Genomic DNA, 27,605 nt, shown 5'->3' with positions numbered 1-27,605 from the left:
GCCCGGCTAGCTCAGTCGGTAGAGCATGAGACTCTTAATCTCAGGGTCGTGGGTTCGAGCCCCACGTTGGGCGACACTTTATTCACGTTGTACGATTGATTACATAATATGCTCTCTCCAGCACATATATTTAAGCAATTCTAAGAAAACGTGACGTTATTTTCTTTTAAACTTTCATTTGATGACGAAGTTGTCTGCAAAACGACTGTGCAATTCAATCTTAAAAGATAACATATCTAAAATATAATATTACAGAGTTAAAGATTGGCGTTCAGTTGTCAAACCTCTTACAACAAGTCACAGTTATAGATTAGCGGTTTGAAATTTGATATTTAAATGTAAAAAATACTTTAGTTTGGTAATTACCGTAAACTACGTTTTATCCTGGCACAAAAATAAAAAATGGCGGCAAAAAGGCAAATATCTTTGACTTTACTTAAAATAAATTGTAGTTTTTATTTAAACACATTTAAAGTTAGTATGTGAATAAGGTCTTTATTTATTACGAACAGTTTTATAGAGAAGACTTCAATGAAGTTTTTGATCTTATGTTGAATCATATGACGAGTTTAGAAGACACAAGTAGCGAAAGTGAAAATGACTTGGAATTATTGCTTTTCGAAACGATGTTGAAACCAAAACGTTCACTGAGTCCCCGTACAAATCTCCACGTCATAGACAAATTTTAAAATGAACTATAGTTTAGGTATCTAATCAATTAAGCAAACTATATATTGATCACTGTCGCAGAGGCTAAAACCAAGAAAAATGACAATGTCCACAGTATTTTCTATTTCTAAATTTATATTTCTAGATTTATAAAACGAGACATGGAGAGACTTTTGTCTACAGTTCCACTACAGTTGGAGGCAACATAGTTCGCCTGTGCCGCCGGTTAAGTACGCTTAAAAGTGCGAATTTAGATTTTTCATGCTTTCGGCAATCGCCTAGTAAATGATGCATATTGACCTTGTCAGTTTAAATTAATATGGTGGACTTTGAACGAAACAGTAAATAAATTAAGCTGACAAAATAACCGCTGTTTCTTCACAGTCCACACAAGCGCAAAACCAATCTTTCCTTTCACACCAAGACTGTTAGAACCCTTTATCTCTTGTTTTCAGGGTGATAGTAGGTGTTGGTCGTGACATACAAACAACATTTTTCTACTCTATAACATTGCGTGAAATGACAATCTTTCGTAAAAGTTCAGAAACAATATCTCTGCCTATTTGAGCTTAAGACGCGACGTTTCACCGCCCCTGATTGATTTCCATGTTCACCCTCAAAAATAAATTCAATAACGCACTAAAACGATGTATAAGTCGACAGTATTTGAAATACTCGGGCTAATAAACTTGAGCACGTCTAAACGAAAATATTCTGCGATTAAGCATGCGTGCGACGCCTAATATATTATTAATAATTGCTTTTGTCGTTCTCGCCCAATCAGAGCATGACTAAACTAAGGCTGATTAAGCCCATTTTAAGAGGCTGTGAGGTTATCAAGCAAATCAGCGCTTCGGAATATATATTTTGGCGGGGCTGGCCTGATTACAGCACGACTAAAACGGCCGCGAATGCCGTTCCATGTGTTTTTAGGCAAAGATTAAGGCAGATGTCGGGCAGAAACCTAACTTAGTGTAAGAGACTTGAAGTTTTTTTACAGAAATTGCTAGATAATAAAAAATTGCAGAAATATTTGCATACAAGCACAATGATTGCAACTAATATTTTTATTTTACGTACAATCTTGCTCAAAAAATGCCAAACTTAAGAAAGAACTAGAGCTTTAATACCATTATACCATTAAAGTTAACGATATTGATGGGAAACTTGCTCCCACACAAATAGCATTTTAGAAGGAAGTTACTATGGCAAGGAGAATTAAATGCTGCTCTGCCCCTCCCCCCTTTTTACTCATAAGAAACAAAGTCACGCGCTCGGAAAGCCGGCAGAAAACTCGAGCGAGTATAAGTACATCTGCTTTGGGTGCTTTACTTGCAGCGATTATACAGACGTTCTCGAAAATTTAACATTTATTTATTGCTATTTTTAATGAAAACCGTTTCTATTGGATAAATAATACATCATCAATTGTCGTCCAAGCGCTTTGTTAAGAGTAACATCGTCGTTCATAGATAAATCGAACAAAGTTTACAACAATGTTTGTTGGGCTGGAGGTATACGACGCGTTTTTATCGAATTTAAAGCAGACGAATTCGACGCAAATTCTTTGAGAAATTATACGTCGAATTTCCGGATCGGCGTTAGATCATAGTGAGCGTAAGAACAAATTCGAGACTGCCTTAACTATGCGTCGGTTAACCCAAATCTTAACCCTGACTCTAACCCTAACCCTACCTAGGTATTGTTATAATTTTGATTTGGTTAACAGAAAATGAAAGATTGAGGGGATTTTTAGAACGACAAAACATCATATTTCGACAAAATCTGATATGCAGGGGTAGGCTTAAACTCGTGTCCAGCTATTGATTTCATACTCTCTGTACTTATCAGTTGGCTAAAAAAAACATCAAACTTTTACAAAATGTGGCTGTGCTTTTTTGTACTCTGACAAATGATGAAAGTACTAAATACATTGGTGGGAAAAAATTAAATTCACTGTTTAATATCCCAGCTTAGAAATCTTTCGATTGAAAATATATTGGATCTTTATTTGGGAAAGTTGCGTCTAAAAGTAAGTAAAAAAGGTTTTTATAATGAAAATTTACTATCAATGTATAAGTTTTCTAGAACGTTATAAAACTCAACCACACAACAATTGCATATATTTGGAAAAGAAAAATTTATTGAAGTAGTATGGACTACAGATGCATGATACATTTACTTTATACTCAAATTAATAACAAATAGGAAATGTTAGCTTAAAAATCCACCACCTTTGAATCAATTAACGAAGACCAATGGCTGTACCAGTTGCATCTGTCCATCGGTCACTGGATGTGTACGTTCCACAGCCTCCAAAGTGCAACTCAGTAAGGAAAAAGAAGTCGCATGGTAAACGACCATAACTGCGTAAATTCAGACCAGTCTTCCGCCAATCAACTGCAACACCACGCCTTTCAAAAACCAAGTTGTTTTTGAGGTATGTACTTGGTGTAATTCCTTTATGGTTAGGGAAGAATGCAAAGTAGGAATTCGGATTTTTATCGCAGTTTTTGAAGACAATTTTACGATAATTTGATCTAAAGTATAAGAATACACGTATTAACCTCTGCCCTCACTTTGCAAAATGTTATGCAGATGTCTTCACTTTATGTTCAAAATTAATTACTATCTATCTTAATTGAGTGTCAGCTTTTGACTTCTCTCATGAGACACAGATATTGGTAAAGTTGCTTTCTACCTTACAAATCCAAATAATTTTATTACCAAAGCGTATTTACCTGAAACCTTGTTTAGCTTTATTTTGCGCCCTCCACTTTGGTAAAATCCCAAGGAATAGATAATCACGTAAATAGTAATTTAAAGGACGTGTGTAACCAACATAAGAGTGCATCAAAACTTTCAATGGTATCCTTCTGTTACGATAAAGTTGACTGATAAGAGTGAAAGGTTGAGACCCGTCTCTCTTTTGAATGCGAAGCAAGACATTTTTTTTATTTTTGAAAACCTGTCTGATCAGCGTTGTTAGTCTACCCCTCCTGACTGCGTGAGTTGGTATGAACGTGTATCCACCTCCATGATATTTCATTTCACAGTAGACTTTGACACGAATGTATTTCACATAAATGAAGTAAAGACCACTTGGTGCATTTCGTCGACTTCGTTTTATTTGCAAGCACGATCGATAACAACCACCATTGCATGAGGTCTTTATAAAAAATCGAATTAATATGTTTTAATGGACAAGACATGCTGCATTATTGACTTTATACTTACCACATAGATGATAGAAATAAACAGAAGAAGAATAAAGCGCGTTAAATTCGTCATTCTATAAGATAAAAAGGGATAAACTAAATGATTATTTGGTTCAAACTTTTCAATTTGTCGACCGAGTGGATCATATTTTGCACTACGGTATGATGCATGTATTTCTGTGTCTTAATAATAGCTGTCATTATTGATGTCAGTTTTGAATGACGCTACAGACAAAATCATTATGACTGGGCATTTATTTTCTACTTAAATAGACTTTCTACATTTATATTCACTATCTTGAACTACGCCCATTATGGGTTGCGTTATTATTTAATTATTTCGTTAAAGATTGCTACATTAACGTTAGTAAAAGGACGTACTGTCTAAATGTCAATGCAGAAAACTATAACTATAATTTTTCCAAGATTGGAGCTCCCTTATAAAGGTATATTGCATTTCTTGGTTTAACAAAGAATTGCTCTATATCTTACCTCTGTCTCATAGAGTTGTAAAGCCAATTAAGAAACCACTACAGCTTTGGGTTGCCAATGCACAAATATGAATGCAAAATTTGTCTGTAATCTTCTATTTATATAGTAAGTACGAACTAATTTACATTTGAAAACCATCTTCTTTGAAGTAGGAAAGAACAAGGTCTTTTAAACTGACGTGCGTCATCATCCACAATATCAAAGACAAAGTCGATAATTAAACATCCTGTGTGTGTACTAACCTTAATTTTCATATGTTGTTGCCAGAAAATTGTAACTACATACAATTGATACAAAGGATTTTTTATTTAGGTCGACTAGACAATGTCAAAAAGATATCCTCCTTTCCTCTTTTCTTATTAGATTTAACATTTTCATGACTTATCTCAATTGATTTAGTTGGAACAGTTGATGAAGTCTAATCGTTTTAGTGAGTAATGATCCCCCCAGCGTATGCAATTGAAATTCTGCTTTCACAGAAGGCCTTTGTTGCGAGACTGTCATACTTTTTATTAAAATGATCTCGATGACGTTTATTCACGAGTATCTGAGTTATTAATGGTTTGAAGTTGGTCCTGAAACTGTAATCAATACCAGTAGCGAATCTCGGGGTAATTAAAGCGAGCCGCAGCGAGCAAAATAAATTAAAGCTGCTTAATTTTAATTTCAAAGTACTTTCAGAAAAACACTATTGGTTTTGAATTTCTAAAGAATACAATTCACTAATGGCCTTGTCTCTGAAGGGTTTAGAAATTTAAATATATTCCAAAATGTCCTGCAGTAATTTATTTTGACTAACCCTAGATCCGCCACTGATCAATACAACTGCTTCATGTATCTTTATAACTATCTCAGCTGAGGAAAGGACTGGAAATATCAATGTCTTTAAGGCTTTTGAAATATTTATTTAGGTCAATTTTAATCATAAGACTGGATGTTTAAAAATTGTAAAGTAAAATTTTAATATTCAATAAAATATTTCTTTGTGTCAGATCACCAACATGGCTTAACTTCAACTTAAGGATTAGGCTAATATAAATTGTCTATTTATCATACATCAGCAATTCGTATGACCAAAGTTTGATCTTAATGCGCTCTAATCTTGTGCAAAAACATAATTTAAAGTCTTGAATATTAACCATATTTGTTTTAGACATTTAAATTGGGTTTAATTATATTTTCCCTGAATAGCCACTACCAGCTAAATTGTTCGCTTACTAATTCTAAAAGCTCTGTAACACACAAATTTATTGCTACTTCGCTATATATAATCTTTGGGAAGATGTATAATTTGAACAAACACATTTGATTTATAACTTTTTGTAGAGACAAATGTTTTACGCAACTGAGCTCGCTGTTTTGGATTGCCAAAGACTAGCGTCTTAAAAAAATGTCGATTGCAATATATTGGATATAGTAGCTACGAGTCATTGTTTAAGCGAATGGCGACATATGTCTGCTTTGCCATATCCGAATAGACTTTTTTTGAAAATGACATACATTGAAGGTCATGAGTCAAAAATAAATTAGCTAAAGTGAAAAGCAAAATTTACCGTTGTATATCTTAGCTATGTACCACTCGGCACTATATAAACTTTTCTCGTTTATATAAGACATGCAATTGTAAGCGAACTATGTTTTTTCTTCTTCACACAAAAGTACATTACACTGCTTTATTTGAGAAGTGTGTTATACAAAACAAGTAAATTTATTCTCGGCGATCATATACTCATTACGATTGCATAACGCAGATATTGCTAACGGTTGGGCTTGTTGAGTCAAATTAGTTTGAAATAGCCCTGACCAAAGCCAAGAAAGAATAATGAACTTTTTTTTCGATTGAAATTATTGAGTAGATTGGCTTAAAAGTTTGCAGAGAATTAAAAGAAACAAGAAATATCAAATATACTTGTAAGAATATACTCTAAACTAGATGGAATTTGATGTTTCTAGAAGTGATCAGGGTGACAAAATTATTTTGTAATACTTAACAATCGATACATAAAGCTAAAATCTTTACAAAAACAATGAAGGGATGTTAACGATATTGATGGAAAACTCACTCCCACACAAAAAGCATTTTGATTAATATTCTTGTGCCTGCCTTATTAACGTATGACCATATTATAGAAACTGTTCATTGCAGTGTGTGCCATACGATGTACGTTTACACATTGTTTGCATTGTTTTGCAGTCACCTTTAATGTTGAGCTTTGCTTATCGTAAAAGCCGTGAATGTCTCATTGTACTTCAAACAATCAGAGAGCGCTCTAACTACGCATATATGAGTGTAGGTTGTGACATTATATCTCTATTTAATTATTTTTATGAGCATTGCAGTTAATTGTCTACGCTCGTTAGTCATTAAGCTTTTTTATTTTCCGCGCAAAATTAGCTATATTTTTATATAAACTTGTTGAACATTTGGAATGATTCTTTTCCCTAACAACTTAGTGCGTTCTGAATAAACAAAGAGCACACCTTTCTCATTCAGAGTCTTTATAAAACAAGTATTCACCTTATAGCCGTTTGTTTCTTGTTCATTTGGTGCTATAGTTGCTAACAATCATAATTGACCATTTTTCATTAAAAACACGGGTGCTTGTCATTCACAGTACAATGATGACAATAAGTTATTTAAGTCAATTACGCATAATTATTCAAACTGGTAGTTTGAGTTCCTGCCATCTTTAAAACTCAATATTAGGCTTAGGATAAAATTCAAGTTTTAAAATCTTACTTGCTTTTTAATATATTTTCTGTAGTAAGCTAAAAAATGCAATAGTGAACAGACAAGCAAGGAATTTATCTTTTCCTTTCTTTAGTTGTCTTATTTCGCATTCTCATATGTATTCAGCCATTCATACAACACGTTAACATATGATTACATCATTAACCATATAAAAATGATCGCGTGGAAATCCCTAAACAAAACTTCTAGATAAACATGTCAAAAACATTACGAAGACATTTAAGTTTGCTCACTTGAATATTTACTTTCGGAATACTAGTTTAGAACATGCTCGAAAAATCGTATAGTCACGCGATAAGACTCTTGTTGCGCGATAAGACTAAATGTTTAGAATTTCTTCCCAAAATGCATATGGTGATATAAATATCTGTTTTTAAAGCAACAAAAAGATACAAATTTAAGTACATTGTGTAAAATCAAAAGTTGTAGATGCGTAGCCCGTAACAATATTTTCATGAGCAAAAAGGATTCTCTTTGTCGGGTAGGGGTAAAACGCGGAATAGATGGTAATAAAATGCTGTATATGGTAAAATAATTATAAGTTTACGTAAGTATTGATTTTAAGAATTACTTGCACTTTCCAACGATTTGGAAGTTGCTTTTCTCAGAAACAAAGTGTTTTATTTTTCAACGTATGGGACCGGAATTTTGCAGCAGGAAAATCTCCTCAATCTAGTCTTCGTCAGTGTCAAGAGTTGCATGATCTCCAGTATAATATTTGCTAAGAGTTACATCCGAGTAGATCTTGTACTGCTAACGTTGAATGTAGTAAATATTTTTCGACGTATACTAAAAAACACATTACCCGATAATGCTTTCTCACAACGCTAGTGACATATTTTTGCGTTTAAAACAGAAAACATGAATGTTGTCTCCAAGAACATATTCAGGTTTGCATAATTATAAACACATAAAGACTTTCGCGGTGAACGTAGCATCAACTTCATTATAATAACCAATGTGGTGTGAAAATAAGCAATAAGTGTTTAATGGAAGTGCGATGTTTGCAATGGTGAGAAAAGAGAGATCCAACTGGTGGATAAATGTCTTCTATTTACATGAAAAATTGAAAAACTTATCGTTTAATACAGTTCGATGACGCGAATGAAATGTCGTCCATTTAAATAAATGAACACCATTACGTAACTTGTACTGGCTAAAATAATATACGATACTTGCTTTACTATTTTTGATCCAACCGGTCGTGATTTTGTTGTTACTTTTTCCTAGTAACTTCTTCAAAAGAATATACATTCCAAGTATTCCGTGTCTTGCAAGCAATGTTTAATGTTTTAAAGGAAAACACTTTACACATTATAAGTATCTGAAAATAATTAATTGTATTTTCTGCTCATACATTTGATGTGTATATTGTGTGAGTATTTGCTCTCATTTGAGATTATGTAAATTTGCACAAAAAATATTTGTAAAGTGTGGAAGACTGGAAAGCGAAATATATTCATTTGCTTTGTGCCTTTCAATAAACTCTACTGAGAGCGAAATGAATCAACCAATAAATAAATTAAGGTAAATGCACTAAGCTGATTGAATACGAGTATACTGCTACCACTAACTTTAGGTTTTTTGTACCGTATGCACGAACGAAATATAATTGTTATTGGTGATCGACTGCAAAGCTTGCATTTGTCTTGTATCCTGAGCTGTTTAGTTATAATTATTTTCATGACTTGTTTACAACGTTTTGTGAAGACTATGCCTCCGATGATTCGCAAGTCAATTGCAATTTGCAAATACGCACGAAATGCGGACAAAAGGAGGGAAATGCACAGTAAAGACGAAAAACATTGTGAATTAATAAAACAGAGACTTTATCGTGGTGACAAACTTAAAGATGGATTTCAAAAAAGCAAATACCATAGTGAATGGATAACAACAATGTAATAGTTCTTAAAAGAACTGTTTTAACCAGAACACTAACCCAACAATTCAAAGGAACCGTTATTTACAGCTAGAAAGAGACACTATGCATTTTGGCAGACTAACTCGTCAGGTGTCAACGTCTGCTAAATGAGAACCTCCAAATCATGCTATATTTATAATATTACAAAAGGTCAATGTCATCCCTATTTTTAGAAATGACACTTAAAACAGAGACAGATTAAACACATAATCCTTTTGTTGGCAAAGGACAGGATTAGTCAATTTAATTAATACCGACTCCATGACGCGTAGCTGGAATAACGAGCGACATTTTTTAATAATTTTAAAGTTTTCATCAAAATAAGCATTGGCACAGCGAGTGTTGCTTAAAAAAAGTTTTCTAATCGCTGAATCACATAGAATCGGATTTTCACTTTTACACCCACGTTTTAGTAGTTGTCGTAAAGGAACAGTTTTATTCCTGACAGAAGCTGGCACATGCTGTTTTATTCTTTCACTCAACCTTTGAGAAGTCCAACCTACATAGCGAGCATCACACTCACATTTAAACTCGTAGACTACATTGCTTGATATTTGAGCAGGGAGAGACTCTTTAAGAGTGGGTGGAAGAATAGTTCTTTTTGACAATATAAAGACCACATTTCATGCAAAAAACAAACTCTCAGTGATATTTTTAGTTTCCTTCTCGATGTCATTAGAGGCCTTACCCATCCAGGGAAGTTTAAAGAAAACAGGCACTTGGCCAGTCCGAAAAGTTTATTCCGTTCATTGTTAGTGGATAAGAAAAGTTTGTCTAGCAACTTTTCCGGATACCCATTTAACACAAAAATATTCTTCAGTAAGATAAGATCACTATCAATACACTCTTTTAAGGACAATCTATGCGTTCGCTTTATCAAACACTTCACTAAAGAAATCTTTTCGCTATGCGAAGAGAAAGAGTCAAAGCGTGTGTAAAAACCAGTGAAAGTTGCTTTGGGATGAATGCTTGTTAAGAACTGACCATCGCTTATTCCGCCCTTTCGTCATTTTGTTGCTGCTTGATGGGTTTTTTTACCCGTACTCTGTGAACTGTTAGTTGTGACAAGTGAAGTAATGTTTATTTATTCGGGTCCTTTCTTTACAAACCAACCAACAAATTTGGGCAGCATATTTGCTTTCTCAGCAACTGCAACAACATGAGAGCAAATTATTTTCGCCTTATCTGATGGACAATCATCGCAGCAAACGCAACCGTTTTTTTAAATTGTGACGAAATTGTGAGGTTTAAAAGAGGTTTGGCTTTCCACAATGAACGCAGTGTTGTTGGTGTTTCCTGGTGCAGGAAGTATAGCGCCGTCCGAAATTAACAAAGTCTCAGCTCTCAATTTTATTGATTTAAAAACATCTGGCGGAACTGAAGTTATATTTGAATTTTCAATTGCTATCGACAAAGAAACAGGACTAGAAGCCGTTTCTTTATCCCCTTGAGATATGATACACTTTTCAGTTGCCAACATGCCTTTCTGATGGAACGCTTTAAGGAGTCTTTGCCGGCCTCAATTGTCACCTTTTCTTCCATGAAGTCGTGAAATGACGGTTGCACATTTTTTAGAAGACAACATCCTTCAATTTGATCCCATTTCTCTTTCACTGCAGACAATTTAGCATCAAAATCTTCATCGTCGTCAGCGTCCATTAGACCTATGCACAAAGCATTTGATACAAAGTCAACGACAACATCAATTTAAATTTTTCACATGTTACATAAATTTAATAATATTTTTGAAGAGTACGGTGTACGGCTAAAGTAATTCGACCGTTTGCATGTCCACAAACCAAAGTAAAAATGATGTGTATAAAACGCTCCTCTCACAAAGGAAGCATAATAAACTATAAATCAACAATTAAAATTAATAAGATTTTTCTAGTTGGGAGACTATTGTTGCTTCCATAGACTTGAAATACAAACACCAGACACGTACCTAATATAAATAAAATTTACATTTAAACATGTTACACGAATGACGAAAAGTATATTACCCCGACATGCATAACCTACTCTTACATTTTACAAGCAATAAGTCCTCACAACACTCAGTTTTTAGCTTTCATTTTGCATTTTATAATTTATTCCTTTTGACCGCTTAGGCACGTTTAACTTATCTTGCATGAGGTAAAAACAGTAATGGGGTCACAACCAACTGCTTTCTTTGCCGTTACTTATCTTGCATGAGGTAAAAACAGTAATGGGGCCACAACCAACTGCTTTCTTTGCCGTAACTTATGATGCATCAAGTAAAAACATTAATGGGGCCACAACCATCTGCTTTCTTTGCCGTAACTTATGATGCATCAAGTAAAAACAGTAATGGGGCCACAACCAACTGCTTTCTTTGCCGTAACTTATGATGCATCAAGTAAAAACATTAATGGGGCCACAACCATCTGCTTTCTTTGCCGTAACTTGTGATGCATCAAGTAAAAACAGTAATGGTGCCACAACCAACTGCTTTCTTTACCGTAACTTAAGATGCATCAAGTAAAAACAGTAATGGTGCCACAACCAACTGCTTTCTTTGGATCGTGACTAAAACACCACACGAGTACATACGAGTACATACGAGTGACATACGAGTACATAAAAGTACATACGAGTACATACGAGTGACATACAACTATATACTGGTCAACAAATGAGAAACAACACAATTTCTTCAAAACATTGATATTTGCGTTTACTTTTCCTTGTATTTGTGGGAACTTTGGGGCAACCTCTGAGAAATGACTTTTGAGAAATTATTCAATGTGCAAATTTAAAACCATCGGGCGTTCTGAGATTCAATTATATGTTTATTTTCGTAATGATTTTCACACACTTAAAGTGATATACAATCATCAACAAAGTTATTAAACTCTAGACGACCCAAAGCACCCCGTGCTTTTTAATTCCGTCAACACGCACAAAAATTTTGTTGAACTATTGTTTATTAATTAAATAACTAATTATCAATAAAAAACGCTCTGAACAGGCCGCAGATTCTTCACAACAATTGACTCTCGTTCTTTGGGTGGCTCACTAAAGCACATTCCATATTTACATGGTCAAGAAAAATATTGGCGAAGAAATGGACAAAGGGGTGACTCCATTGCAACGCCGTCTTTTAGTTGGTAATAATTATTGCTAAACAGAAAATGCGAACTTTCGAGCAATATGCTAAGTTTTTTTTAACTCAAACAAGCTAAAGCCATAAAAATACGAAGAGTTGCGAGACGCTCTATTAATTATGTTAATCGTTTCCCGCGCTTGAAAAATCCAGCGCTAATGTCATAACTGGTTTTGTAACTATTTTAAACTTTTTGTGGCCTTTATGACGCACAGACCTGGCTAATGTAGGGTGTTCCACTGACGTTCTTGTAAAAGATAAGCCTGCAAGTATTTAAGGTGTTCACATAAACAACTTTCGACTTCTTTACTCGCTTGCTAGGATATCACTTCCGATGGGGTGAACCTTGTCCCTTGTAAAAAGGAATCGGCCATGAGACGATAATGCCGCAGAATAAATATAGCGAATAAAAACGGTTGCCTCCATGGGTCATTTGTATATTTTGCAATGAAAATCCTTAATAATACTAAAGGAAATGGCTTAAAACTTTTGAAATCTAAGTAATGTAGTAATTAATGATTTAGTAAATTATTACTCCACATCATTTTTATAAGAAACAAGTTGACAATAAAACAATTGTGTTGAATCATAAATGTCCAAGCTCGATGTTAATAAAATATTTCTGTATATAATTTGTAAGTGCATGTTTGATGTTTTGACTAAGCAATGCTGTATATATGTCGACGGATTAGTAGTTCAAGATAGTTTCGCACGAGATGTACTTGACCCTACGTAAGTATATGATATCAAACCTAACTACAACTGTTGTTGCCAGATCTATAGCATACACTACATACAGAGTCAGCTAGTTACTTCTAAAATTACAAAATTACGATTTCCGATTTATTACTTTAACTATGAAGTCCAGTGAAGACGACATACAACTTTACCATCATCACACCTTTTTAAACAACAATCCATAAGGCCGAACATCGTGAACACCGTTATCCTTGTCTTGCTTTGGTGACACCCAGCATTCGATTCCAGCATTTGTTTTGTCGGCGGTGATGATCTCCAGACGACCCGGGGCAGGATTAACGCGGTTTTGCAGAACGATTTTCCACTGACAACCATTGTGCGTGAATTCATGAGCATACGTAGCAGCAGTATTTACATCTGGACTTGAATAAACGCCTTCAAAATGGCGTTCTTTCTGTCCAATAGTGTACCCTGCTTTCAAAATCGCTGCTTGCAATTTCGTGCCATGATAAGAAACAGGCCATTCACCTTGCGCTTGTTCTGTTCTCATACCGTCTGGTCCAAGCCATTCGTTGGAACCGTAAATTCCGAGGACTTTAACCGCATATCTATTCCATCCATAAGGACGTTTGTATTGCTTTCCTCCTCTCATGTATACCTTCCCATCATCAGACGCGCTCGTAAAGTCATAGTTATATCTTGGATCAAGGTCGCTGGGATCCAACTGAATGTCAGGTCCTCCTTCTTTGGCGCGAATAAGAAGAAATATTGTACCAGACGGTTGGACTCCGAGTTCGGCGATTGTGTGGTGGTCTTGTAAACGAGTTTTATTGAACATAAGCTGTTGATCACGAGCTGGAATTTTCGATTTTATTTCAACTGCTGCTTTTACTTCACCAATGTTGTGGTCTCTGGTAACTTGAATAGTTGTAGTCGATCCTGTTATCCTTTTAATGTGAACATCAAACAGGTCTTCGGGAGGCACATTTTCGAGCGATCGCGGAACGTACGTACAGTAGAAGAGTTCATGAATAGAAAGTTTTGGCAGTCCGTGGCCAGCAGGGCCATGAACAACATGAAATCCGAGAATTCCGCTAAATCCAGCAGCAATAAGGTTCAAATCTTCCTCGGACATTATTTTGGAAGTTTTCTTTTGCAACATGGACATGTTCTTATCGACGGTAAACTAGGAGTTCTGATGTGAAAAAAATATTCATTTAGCTGTACAGTTTAATGTATATAGTAGAATCGAATACTTAGAAATTGTTCTTCTTCGAAGAATTGAAATTGTTATTCTGTACTTCCGCTTTCATTTTCCGCTTTTGTAGTGACATGCATAATTTTCATTTATTAGATACATAAAATTTTTTCTCTTGTGCTATTATCCATGAGTAGACTCCTTGTACCACGTTTGGTAAATATCGTAAACCATTAATTATGGAGCATTGCAATGTTCCGGTTTTGGACGAAGGTCCAGCTCTATCCAAACGGGATAGTTTTGGTGAATGTAAAGCAGTGTTGAGAATTATATTACTGAGCAAGAAATTGACACAGCGCATAATGTGCTTCGTCTATATATCTGCGATTTATGATACTTTTTTATTCATATTGCTGGCATTTTTTTCATACGGTCATTACATACACGCATTTGGTGCTCAATGATCAAGGTCGCTTTAGATCAAAGGTATTTATTGGCTCTGTGCTGTCAAATCAATATTTGAATTAATAACAAAACTGTGTCGTTTTAATTATACCCAGATTGTTCTTTTATGTGACTAAAATTGTTAAGTAAAAAGTTCGTTGAATAAATACTTACCATTCCAATCGAACCTTAGTGTTTGTACAAAGAAAGGTCTCTAACCCAAATCAGCTGAGCCAGCCAACAACAATCATGAATTCTTTTCCATCTTTAACTATAGGTAATACTAGGTAGCTAAGTGCTGTTAAGTAACTCTATGAATTAGTGAATCGCTTAATTTGTATCTGGTATTAAGAATAATTAAAATATTGATTTGTTCTAATTTAGAATTTGCAAGATTAAATCAATTTTTAAATAAAGTATGTATTTTTTCCAAGACACAAATCAAGCAGTTCATGAATCATTACATTCAAACAATTATAAAAAAGCACTTAGCTACACCAGCCATACTGAAACATTTATGAAAATCATACACAGCATATGCCAATAAAAAAGGTCAAATTTGGATTATTGATTTGTACTCGAAAATTGAGAGATGCTTGCTATTCAAACAAGACTTAGGAGAGAAATGAATCACAAATAAACATTTAGCAACTCAACTATGATTGCATGATTTGTAATTTCTAACTTTTTAGTGAAAATTTCCACCATTCCTTTAGATTAAACAAGTGTATGTAAGTTATTTTTCAAATGCATTCAGTCATACAAATCAGCTGACTGTAGATATCAGCTTATATCCAAAAAATGAAGCAATTTTTGAGTTATGTTGAATTGGGTGTGTTGCTTAAGTACATACATATTAGATACATATTACATATCGTCACTGGGTTATCTGGCAGCCCAGCAAGCCTGTAAATTTGTTCATGCTGTGTAACTTTTTTCAAATTAGCTATATTAATCTCTTTTAAATTCTTTTGTTTTTACAGTGAATTAATACCTAAATATTTACATATAATGAACAAACTTTTGGGCTGGCTAAGTCACTGGGTAAACATTCTTTCATATCACTGGGTATTACTGAGTAACTTACTTAGGTTCTTTACTTCATTGTTCATTTTGTTTTTATTCATTATTGTTTGCTTATTGCAAAGTGAATGCAGATATTGAGTAGAATGTAATTTGCATAAGTAATTTAACTTTGGATTTGGTGATTAGAAAAATTATCTATTTTTTAACAACAATCTAAACTTTGATTTTTATGAACATTTTTTATTGCTTAGTTACTAAAATATTTTGTAATATTTAGCACTTGCTGTGCTGTACTGCAGTTTAATTTAATTGCATCTTACGTATCTGCTGACAATATAAAAACTATTAACTTTGCTTAATATTTTTACACTTCACCCCTCATTACAGAACAAATTCTTTCACCAGAGCAATTTGCATTAAAAGTTATTTGAAAGTTATATAATATTAGTAATATATGTCTTTAAAGTTGCTATCATTATTATGCTTAGTAGATAATCATTGATTCATTTCAATAAGAGATTTATTAATTACCTCTTTTTAGGTATATTCTGAAATACAGCTACGAAAGCCAGATAACTTAGTTATTTTTCTGCACACAGATGAAGATTTAATGCACCTTAAACAAGTTAAAACAGAATTAGCAAAGGAAAAGGAATTTTTGGAAGTGGAAAGAGATGAAGATAAAGTGGATCTGGTGATGAAATATCATGCTGAAGATGAGGATTGTATACTTGAAGGAAAGCCATTAAAGAAGTTTGATCTAAAAATCACTACCCTCATTCCTTTTGATACTCTCGGAATCAGGTACGTAAGCTTGATGATACAATTAGGTACACTTCTGCCCAAGGACCTTTGTACGTAGTATGTAGATTATACTGCATTGAATTTCTCTTGTTTTCCAGTTTTATAGGTGTAAATTTAAACATTTTTGTTTAGTGACAACAGTTCTTAATTTAGCTTTAGACGTCTGTATTCCTTAATTATTACAAAGAGGTGGTTTATGTTTTGATATCAAAGGGAACATCTAGTTTTATTTTAACATAGATGTTTCTACGTATGGTTTCAAGTTCACCATCTCATATACAATCAACCAGATTATGTTTCTGTCTTCAAACTTCATATTTAAAATAAATACTCAACTTTCTGACTTTATTTCCTCTTTCAATGAATCTTTTCATATGCCTTTTAACTTGCAGTTTGGAATTTGTTGTCCCACTACCCCCACTCTTTATTCATCCACTGTACAGAACCTGTCTAAGTCTACGCTTGTGAAATTTCTGTGAAAGATCCTATTGATCCTATAACATCCTGGATAAGAAAAATTTGGAGAATTTGACATAATTCTCTTCTTTTTTTGCCTTAGTCATCTTTCTCTGGCTTTGTATTGAGTGCATGTCACATGTGCTATGTATAAACCTCTTACCACATTCTGTGTTTGTACTTAACACATGTGTCAAAAGAACCTTAGCATCTTTATCTCAGCAACCTGAAGTTTTTCATTGTTTTGTTTTCTTTGAATAACTGTCTTTCAACAATATAACTTTGTTGTTCTTACTTTGCTTTCTTGAAAAACTTACTTTTGTTTATGCAGATATTGTTTTTGCACTCAACACACACGATGCTACACGATATGCTCGATGACCTTTTTCACATTGCTCTGATCATTATTCTCTGTAAAGAACCAATTAAAATGTTCTGTTTTTTTATCTGTACTTTCTATAACTTCATTAGATATTCCATTTGTGTGTCATCTCACTCACAATTACACAGGTATTCTGTATTTTTAGCCTAAGCAAGTTTTCTCTATACTTTGTTAAACATGCGCACTGCTCTTCCTATTTCTTTTACATGTTACAACATTTTTTGCAAGTATCACAGTCCTTCTGAACCAATTGTAAAATTAAACTACCTAACAGCTTGGACACATCGCTGCTCTCTTTTTCAATCTCTGTTTTCATCGTTATCTTTTTACCATTTGGAATGTAATTAAATCAATTGAGATAAAAAAACTCATCAGACACTTCACCTAGACACTTACTACCTTTCATTATCTTTTGGGAATTTCCAATGCCATTGCCTATTGCTCTTTTATGTCGCTGTATTAATTCGCCACAACTATTTACAGTGTGTTTCCAAAGCTTACCCCTATCTGTACTTCTTTTTTTATTCTTCATGTTCTTCATGAAACTCCCTTATTTCCTTACAAGCAACCGTCATTCGGGACTGCTGTATACATAGATATAATCCTTAGCATAGTTGTAGCCTTATTTTTTGTTGTTTTTTTATAACTTTAGATACAGTGACCACGTTGACTTTACAAGTGAATTGCCACAAACGAAAACGGCTCCTTTATGCACCGTCAGTCACCATTCAGCATAATCACCATGGATCATCTTGAAGGACTGGTAAAGAGAGACGAACTTAAGAATTACTCTGAAAAGGAACTTAACAGACATTTGTTTGCCGAATATCAGCTGGATAGTTTGGGTAACCGATTGAAGTTTTCAACAGATAAGGTGATTGATTTAAAGTGCCTACGTACGTATATCTTGGTTAGGGAAATAACTTCTTTGAATATTTAAGTTGATTTTAAGAACATTTGCAATATATTTCATTGATCAAAAGTTTTATCTTCATAGACTTTTCTGATCGTGAAGACCTAGAAGTGGGTAACTTGCGCTCGTTTTGTTAAGTATAAACACCTTATTGCATTATAGATTTTTAGTGGGAAATACGTAGCGTCCGAACAGTTCTACTTTTATTGTTTACTATCAACCTGTATCATGAAAGCTACATATATCGATCTTGAAAGAATGTGTTCTCTTAGTTATACGTCACTTGATAACATTTTCGTCCTATAGATTATAGTGCAAATGTTCTTAAAATTGATTTGTAAAATCAACACAATAATATGCATGCGGTGATTGGTCTATGCGTTATTATAGGTCATAATTTATCAATGAAATCAATCAATCAATGAAAGAGAAATTGCAAATCAATCATGAATATGTTTTGGAGAGAAAATTAAAACGCTTTTTTTAAAATTTATCTTTTTCATGTTATTGTTATTTAATGGAAAGCTGACAACGTTTGTGAAAGCTGACAACCACTCAAAATCAAGGGGCAATAAACGGTTTTCAGTTACAGGTAATCAACTCAACCGCATCACGCATCTTACCCCAAACTAAAGCGGGAAAACGCCAAGAAATTTTCAACCGACGCACGAATTTGGCAGCCAAGCCTGCTACATTTTTCCCCCTTCTCCTTTAATATTGCATGACCAATTAACATTTTATAGTCGCAAAAGCATTCTATTATAGAGTGAGAAGAATCGAATCTAACAGTCATTTCTATCTATATTAGGTAAAAACTCATTAGGAAAAAACCGTTCAATGACTCGCCAATTATTTTGCAATCTTTTTTAAATACATTTATTGTCTAACACATCTGCATAGCTTAGCATAATTAGAATGTTTTACTTAAAGACAAACAAAATGCTGAAAAACATATCATTAATTTTTTCTAGCACCGCCAGTGTTTGAAAGCAAGAAGGGAAATATTCCAATTGAATTTTTTGGAATCCGTTTTTGATTGTGAGCAACGAAACAAGACATTGTTTGCATGGGAGCGCAAAAGTATGTATTTTTCGTTATGATCAGAAGTCAAAATCTCAGAAGTCAAAAGGTGTCTTGATCAATACGTTGAAGACACTTTATTTCCACAAAACGGGCAAAAGACTATACCGCGCAAGACAAATAAACGGTACTATCCAAATAAAAAGGATATTCGAAACCACGTAGCAAAAGCAATAGAGTCCCTTAAGGACTGCAAAGACCGTCAAGAGTCCCTGCGCAGGAAGGTAGAAACCTGGACACAGAATTCTCCAAGCTGCAAGTTTTTCTACCGCTCAAGAGATAACGCTTCCAGCAACGATATTCCTCCAAAGGAGGAAAGAAAGTTTTGTTTGTGCATGAAGAGCGTGAAGAGCAACAACGAATGTTGATTCGTTATGGCGGACAATTGTGCCTCGTGGACGCAACGTACAAAACAACAAATTACGCAATACCGCTTTTCTTTGTGTGCGTTCATTCAAACGTTGGCTACAAATTTGTGGCTAAATTTATGTGCCTGATGGAGACCGAAGAAACTATAGAAGAGGCTCTGGCTATTATAAAAGGGTTGAATCCAGTATGGAACCCAAAATATTTTATGGTGGATTACTCATTAGCAGAAATAGTCGCGATAGAAAAAACTTTTCCCGATGTACAGATTTATGTTTGCGACTTTCACAGGTTGCAAGCGCTAAAATGGTGGGCTTTTGCAAACAAGAATGGATTGTCATATGAACAGCAACGACACTTCCTTTTGCAAATGAAGAAGATTGCTAATGTCAGTACCAAACAGGAGTACGACAAGGCAGTAAAAGATTTTCGCAAATCCAAAGTGTATAAAGAATCTATGTATCGTATTGCGGTGATGTTGGTTGAATCTTTCATTCCCGATGCTCTTTAGCACTATTTGGATGCAAACCTGCGACTGAGCAACGCCTACTGCAAGTACAACCCATCAATCCCAAAATACTTGCACAACAGACCTCCGCACTTTTTGAAATGTTGTCTTAAAATTGATACGCTTTAGCCATTTACAAACAGGACGACATAACTCCGGTTGAATTAAAGAAGAGCACGTTCAATGTCAAAAGCGAGAGCAATGTTGGAAAGAAATATTTCATAGACTTCCGAGAACCAAATTGTACCTGCAATATATGGCACACTACCCGTTTCCCTTGTAAACATTTTTTCGCAGTTTTTTCTTTCTATGACGAGTGGGATTTCGAAAGCCTTCCAGAAGACTACCGAAATAGCGTTTTCATCACTCTCGACAATGAACCTCTTGGATTGCCACCAGATAGCACACTAAGAGAACTAGAGGAAGCCAATAAGTCATCATGGATCACCATCAAAAGAGACGTTGTTTTGCATGAATCGTTGTCTTCTGATAACAAAAAATATACCCACGACTTACCCCACGAAGAAGCAGTTAAGTTTGAAACTACTTCAAACAAAAGTTCCAAAAGACTAAGGAAGATCTTGCAAGAACAACTCGGTTAAATACACAGTATGACCTTCCTGATCGATAACGATACCACTCTACTAGAGCAGTTCAAAAAACCAAAAGCTTGAAAGAGTTTCTTGAACAAAACTTTCCCACAGAAAGCCGAAAGCTTGAATGAGTTTCTTGAACAAACTTTCCCACTGAAAATGGTTTGTCCCTTCGATTGAGTCCTGTGAGAAAAAAATTAAAGGTTACTGAGACAAAATGCCATCAAAATTTTTGTAAGGCCCTACCTCCCAGACGACGCAAGACAAAAAAATCATTTACACCATTTACAATAGATCTTACTAATGTGGCACATTGTAATGGCACAAGTAAAAAAGGTTATTAAATTGCTTTCTTGTCATTTCTTAAAAAAGCTTCTCTCAAATGATTACTTTTATTTTTAAAGAATAAGTTAGGCGTCCTAAAAGAGTAAAAACGCTAAAGCACTTATCTTACTTTCCAATATATTTTTAAAGTATTGTTTCAAAAGTAATTTTCACCAGCCATTAGATATACAATACGAAGGACATCACCAAAATTGTGGGTTTATATCTTCTAAATCTCACTCATTTTTGCCATACTCGAAATAAAACAACGCTTGAAAAAGTTGTTTGTAATTCTTTAGATTACATCTCGCCACGAGTATTTTCTAAAAAAGTAGTCTTTTTATTTTCATAGGTAACCACAAATTTGCAAAACCAGGAGAACGAAAAAAGCAATTCATGCAGGTACAAACATATAGAAATAGAGAAATATTGAATGGAGAAAAATTTTCCAAAAATATTTGTGCAATGATGAGAGGGGGGTAGTAGCATTTCAGTATAGTATTTATCTAACTATTTAATATGAGTAAGGACTATACCATTAAACATAGTCCACTTTCCTTAAATGGCAACTGTAGTATTGAGGTCTCAGCTGAACATAAGCAAATCCACTGGATGGCTTACTGAAGGCCTCTCTAACTGGAATTGAGTTAGGAGATCAAATGCTAGAATTTGGAGCAAACAAAGCTACTCTTCAGGATTTATGGACCTTATTCCACCAAATGAGATCACTAAATATGCAAGAGAATAAAAATTACAATAAAAATTACGATAAAAATTATCTCTACCGATAAAAATCACGCGGCCTGAGTGCAGAGCATCTTCATTTAAGTGGCTAAAGACAAAAACAGAAATAAGAAAAATAGAAGGAACAGAAAACTGGATTTTCTTTTTCAGTGTTATGCTGCAAGAAACAATGTTTCTTAATGACTGTAACCAGGCTATTGACCTGACATCAAGATGGATGAAATAGAGGAGCAACAAAAGAGCTACTGTAAAGACGAAGTAGTTAATTAATAAATATGTGGTGTTGAATTTAGGAAGTTAAGCAAATAAGCCCTAAATCTCGTGAGTCTTTATATATTAGCAGTTCGGACTGGATCAACTTCTGAAGATAATGGATAAATGTGTGTTTTTTCTTAAATCCCAATCATAGCTGTAATCATAAAGAATACAGTGATCGAATACACCTACAACAGTATATCAATAAGTCTTACCTAATAAAATTATGATTTGAATGTGAAGTTTGATGTAATTCTAAGTTAGAATTGCAATTACTCAAAACTAATATCAATAACTTTTGAATACTCGCAAATCATATAGTTGCATGACAGATTTATTAGATCCAAATAAAAAAAATTGAAGCAGTAAATTACAAAAACAGAAACAGAAAGAAATATGTGTTAGTGCCCTTTGTGAATGATATTCTTTATTCTAAGGCGAATCTTCCTTTAATGAAATTTTTACACCTCGTTTTATACTTTTTAGATAAAATTTCCACGTGGGACATCATAGATGATTTAATGTTGAGTGTTATTGTAGGCAAAATGTATACTATTAATTGTTGTTTTTTTACTTATTTAGACAATTAAAATCAGCTGTTTTCGTATGGATTTTTTAATGGTTAGGTACCATCCTCTAAAATTTCCGGATACGTGCATTCTATTTTATATTTACATTATAAAGTTTATAATTACTTTAACAAAATGCGGTGCTTTTATAAGTTTGTCTTTTGTCTTCATTAAAGGAATACGATGATACAATTACAGTTTTCATGACGTCTAAGTACTGCTAGGCGCCAAACCACAATTGTGTGGTAGAATTATCAGAAGACGAGCAACTATGTTCTGGGTTTATGCAACGGTACATTCCAAAATTATCTTCACCGTGGCTACCATAGCATGGAATTCCGTTCCAACTTTTAGTGTTTTCACAACTGCGACTAAAGAATGAATCCATATGCAGAATGTACACCTCGTTTTGCCAAAATCTAACGTTGCACTTACTGCATGAAACTCCACGAAGGTTTGCATGATCAACTGGAAGACATTCTCCATTGTGCTTTGAATTAATATTGTCCAATAGTGAAATGTTTGCATGAGTTGCTTCAATTTGATCGCCGACGTTCCAGCTAATGTTTATGTAATTGCAAGTTATGCGCCATCTTTCATTTTTGTCTTCTTTTATGCCAATCATTGTCTCCAAAGAAAGTCTGTAGTCTTTCCAAGATGGGCTTGCTACGTTTCTGGGGAAATTTTTAAAGTAAGCTTTATTTTGGTAATTTATTGAATTTTCTAAACTAAATGATTGGACAAGTGTCCATGCACGATTCCCATCAAAATGACAGTAAACTGTAATTAATTGCTCGTCAGAAGTAAATATTTTATATTGTCCGTTTTGTTGACCACGATAACTTCTACACGATCTTGCCATAGTTTGACAACGATCTCCAACATATCCGTCATCACAGTTACATGAAGCTCGTCTTCTACTTGATGGCTTACTGAGTTCACATTTTCCTCTATTATTACAATGACTGGACGTTCGACAACAATCAATTATTGTTTGGCAGGTTTCTTTGCAGCAACTTTGATTTTTCTTGAAAAAGAAATCTAATGTGAATAACTCAGTGACAAAAAGCAATAAACAGGTAATGAATTTAATTTTGATGCCATAAGTAATAAGCAGATAAACGTCACTCCTGAACAAGGATTATAAAGCGACATGCATGCAAAACAAAAGTAAACGCCAGGGAAATGCTATAACCTACTTAAGACGTAAACGAATGAGACAAAGAAGGAGAGTAAAGATTTTATTTTGTAATTGCTGATTTTATAATAGCATTTCAGTGTTTAAGTTGAAGCTTATTCATTCAAAGATGATTAATAACTTAAGCGCTTTTAGTATCTTTTGTTAACCCTTAAATTTATATGAATGTTTTCCCACCACATTATCCTTACTTATCGCAGTGTTGGGTCTACTAACGCAAAAAAATTGAATGTCATGTAACAAAAAATTATTTCGGATCAGATTTTTAACAATATATCTGAAAATTTCCACCTTGACATACTTGAAATTCCTTATACATTTTGTTTTAAATCCTTCGCCAATAGAGTGTTTTTTTTTTGTAAAGCTATTAAAAAACTCTTTGACGAAGGTGTGTCGATTATCATTAATGCATTAATGATGAAGTTTTTTGCTCTATAAATTTCGATATATATAGCCAAAAAACAAGCTTACCACCAAATTATATTTTGAACAATGTAATTTCTATCTGGTGAATTTTATCTGTTTTGACACTATTTCACTCAAAATATCTGGCTTTGTGTAAACGTAAAAACAAAATTTGCATGTATTTAACTGTTTACAAGTTTTATTTTCATGTATTTTGCAAAAAATCCATTCAAATTTCACTTTAAAAAGACTGAAAGAATCGTCATTATGAGAGCTTTCTTTCTATCATATCAGCGTGCTCATATGATGCATATTATATCTTATATGGGGGGTATTGTTGGCCTAGCCAAGGAGACAATGCAAAGTTGCGCTCATCATGATGCAATTCCGTCACTTGAACCGTAATAAGTTGGTAGGTGATGTGTATATTAATATATATTTTGCTGGCCTCACTTGACAAAATAAAGCAGGAAACACAGCTTAGGACGCACTGCAACTATTTTCCATATAGTTCGCGGACGATCTCAGCGTAAATCAGCAAATGTATTTTTTACGCCACAAATGAGATGAGTGTCTTTCTATGACAGGATTTTAGTAGAATCTAATTTCTTTGTATTGGCTATTGTAGTTTATCTTTGGTAAAGAGTCTTGATAAAAATTAATAGACACATAAGGATATACACCAAACTTGGTGGTATATTAATTGTCTCCAGAAACAGCGCGTACGATAAACTATAAAGAACCATATTGCTTTTATCTGCAACCAATAAATTTAGTAATTTATTCACAATGTAAGTTTCATATGTTTTTCAGTATGAAGACGTTGTATAAACAAATCATGCTAAGTGAATAAGTATTTTACTACACAGAGAAATTTAAGACTTCTAATATAAGGTAAAGAAGATTTTCCATTTTCGTTGAATCTTCAACTATTATAAACTCACCTTGATATCGGATATATGCATTGTGAAAAGATTACATTCACTAATTCCATCTTCTTTTAATGATCCTTCTGTTATTGTAGTGGAAAGTAGTTGACAAACTGTACCACAAATTTGAAATGATAAACACGAGCAGTTTTCCAGACAGTTATGCAGACAACGGTGAATATTGGAACTACTGATGTTTCTTATAATGTAATTAGAATGCATTCTTGCTAGATGACCTTTGATTTCCACTATGTAGTTGCTGGAGCAAATGGGAAGGAAATACAAAAGTTGGATCACCTTAATCCAACAGAGCATAATTACTTAAACCTTTGCCTAAAGATAAACAAGTATAAGTTTTATATAATTGTGATAAGTAAGATTACAGTTGCTTAAACAATTTTTGCTATATGATTTACATGTTTTCAAGCAACATAATAATAATATCATGGATATTTTTTGATTTGTTGCATGGACGTGACAACGAAGTTACAAAAAATAAAATATTAAAGTTAGGGAATTTATTATATCCACAGCAAATCTTTTATTCTTACACACCTGTTAACTTTATGATTTATTTTTTACTTTTGCAGAGTTGTCGAATCTTCCATACAGTTGGCGACTCTGATTTTTAATGAAGTTTAATGAGATAATAAAACTCATTTTATAGCAAGGCAATATTCGTCAAAATGAATTGTTTACTTGTCTTACATTTTGTTTAGATAGTTATACGTTCACAAGTTCACTTTTATAGAATATCTAGCAATAATGCAATAATACATTTCATAACATCTGCATGCTGTCTCTTCCACCTGCAGTTAAGTGTTGTGTTAATGTTGGTGTTTGTGTTAAGTCTCATCAATATAATTTTCTTGAGTCAATTTTTATTAATTCTTCCCATTGAATAGTTTTCATTTTCAAACGTCCCTTTCTCCATGAAGGCTGCTCAATATTTCTCAATATTTAAGGCCATGCTCCTACTTTTTGTATAAAAAATTAAACTTCAAATGCGGTAAAAGATGCTATGCAGCCTAAACTTTCTAAAGCTTTTGTTCATTTTGTGCAGTGTTATTTATATTTCAATAAAGTTTGCCATATATGTCAGAAGCATTTTAACGATCTCACTGTTATTCGATATTAATAAAAAGAGAGTTAAAAAAGTTGTAATGAATTTGGATCAGCATGCATAAGATTTTTTTTAAATATTTAACTTTCTGAAAAAATATAAAAACTCACAGCCTAGCTACTTTTAAAAGCAAATACAAATTAAGTTTTTCTTAATAAAAGTTGCTCCGTGAATGTTTTGCAACCAATTTACTTTATATAAATATTTAAAATATTTGTATTAACTAGTTGAAAATTAATGGGTCGAAAATTGTGAATAGATGCACGTTATACGTGATAGTTATACGTGCACAAGTTCACTTTTCTTAATATATTTTGTTTAAACAGTAAAGGACATCAAGAATATCTAGCAATAAAGCAATAATACATTTCATAACATCTTTATCAGCAAGTGTTGTGTTAATGTTTTATTGAACAAGTCTTATCAATGTAATTTTCTTGAGTCAATTTTTATTAATTTTTTTATATATTTTTTCAGAAAGTTAAATCTAATTTTTTCAGAAACTTAGCAAATATTCCAAATATCGCTTAACAAATATCTCTTATTAGCATTTAACTTTAGCTGCACTTAGTGACGCGATCATTGACAGAATGTTTTCGTGAACGAAATTGCAGCATCTGTTGAAACAGAAAACTATTTACCAGATAGAAAGATAAAAATGATGAAAAAGAACTCCAGTCTGATATATGGTAAAACGAAAAGTTTACTAAATAAATTTTGACTTAAAAGAACTAGTCAAATGCTACTGCTTTTTCTTGCAAAAAAGAAAGAAAAAATTTTCTATAAATGGCATCAATATATCCTTAAACATTCACACATTATAAAGGTACTAGCCTACTAAAATATACTGTTTTGACAATTTTACCTGAGTACAATTGATGTATTGTATTAACGTACAGTTACTTCTCTTGTGTCTTTGTTCGCAATTTGATGTCTGCCAAATCTGGTTCAGAGGGTTTTATTTAAACATATGCTTTTGTATATAATGCTTCACTTACCTGCAAGTATTTAATTATTTATGTTTCCCATTTAGTGCTTTGCTCATAAATTTATAATTAACAAGAGACAATTGTAAAGAGTTTAATTGATAAATGCATAATTGATGGAGTTTTTAAGTATTTTGTTTTTGCTAACACATCACAAGTATTAGGAGTTTTCTTAAATAAAATAATTATTTATATAAACACAATACGAAAGCAAACTTTTCTCTTGTGTTTTTAAAGCAAAATATGATATTTTTCTTCTTTTCTTCCCTAAATTACGTTTTCTTCATTAAATTTCTAATTTTGAATTTAAATTCATCATTTGTGCATAGTAGAGACTTTTAGAATTTATGTATATTTTATTTGCAAGGTTAGAAGCTTATAACAACTAGACTTCCTTAAACTAATAGTTAATGCATGATTGGTT

The 27,605-nt window shown here is 33.5% G+C and overlaps 2 protein-coding genes, 1 long non-coding RNA gene and 1 other non-coding gene across 4 annotated transcripts; 2 read left to right on the top strand and 2 right to left on the bottom strand.

The window, feature by feature from the left end:
- Trnak-cuu lies at window positions 1-73 on the top strand. Its single transcript has one exon. It is a non-coding gene; the product is annotated as a tRNA-Lys (tRNA).
- A 2,719-nt stretch (window positions 74-2,792) lies between these two features.
- LOC124457519 lies at window positions 2,793-4,470 on the bottom strand. Its single transcript, XM_047007752.1, has 4 exons — window positions 4,380-4,470; window positions 3,907-3,961; window positions 3,411-3,838; window positions 2,793-3,209 (listed from the first exon to the last, which is right to left on the bottom strand). Exons 1-4 carry the CDS (start codon window positions 4,388-4,390, stop codon window positions 2,915-2,917), a joined length of 789 nt encoding a protein of 262 aa, XP_046863708.1. The 5' UTR covers window positions 4,391-4,470; the 3' UTR covers window positions 2,793-2,914.
- An 8,130-nt stretch (window positions 4,471-12,600) lies between these two features.
- On the bottom strand, window positions 12,601-14,352 carry LOC124457716. The gene has a single exon (XM_047007909.1). It carries the CDS (start codon window positions 14,044-14,046, stop codon window positions 13,075-13,077), a length of 972 nt encoding a protein of 323 aa, XP_046863865.1. The 5' UTR covers window positions 14,047-14,352; the 3' UTR covers window positions 12,601-13,074.
- A 9,224-nt stretch (window positions 14,353-23,576) lies between these two features.
- On the top strand, window positions 23,577-25,747 carry LOC124457717. The gene is made up of 4 exons (XR_006952748.1): window positions 23,577-23,619; window positions 24,957-25,037; window positions 25,168-25,279; window positions 25,663-25,747. It is a non-coding gene; the product is annotated as an uncharacterized LOC124457717 (long non-coding RNA).
- The last annotated feature ends 1,858 nt before the right edge of the window (window positions 25,748-27,605 follow it).

Source organism: Xenia sp. Carnegie-2017, unplaced genomic scaffold (assembly GCF_021976095.1).
Source record: "Xenia sp. Carnegie-2017 unplaced genomic scaffold, XeniaSp_v1 HiC_scaffold_6, whole genome shotgun sequence".
Lineage (NCBI taxonomy): Eukaryota > Metazoa > Cnidaria > Anthozoa > Malacalcyonacea > Xeniidae > Xenia > Xenia sp. Carnegie-2017.
This window is presented reverse-complemented; position numbering and strand designations above follow the sequence as displayed.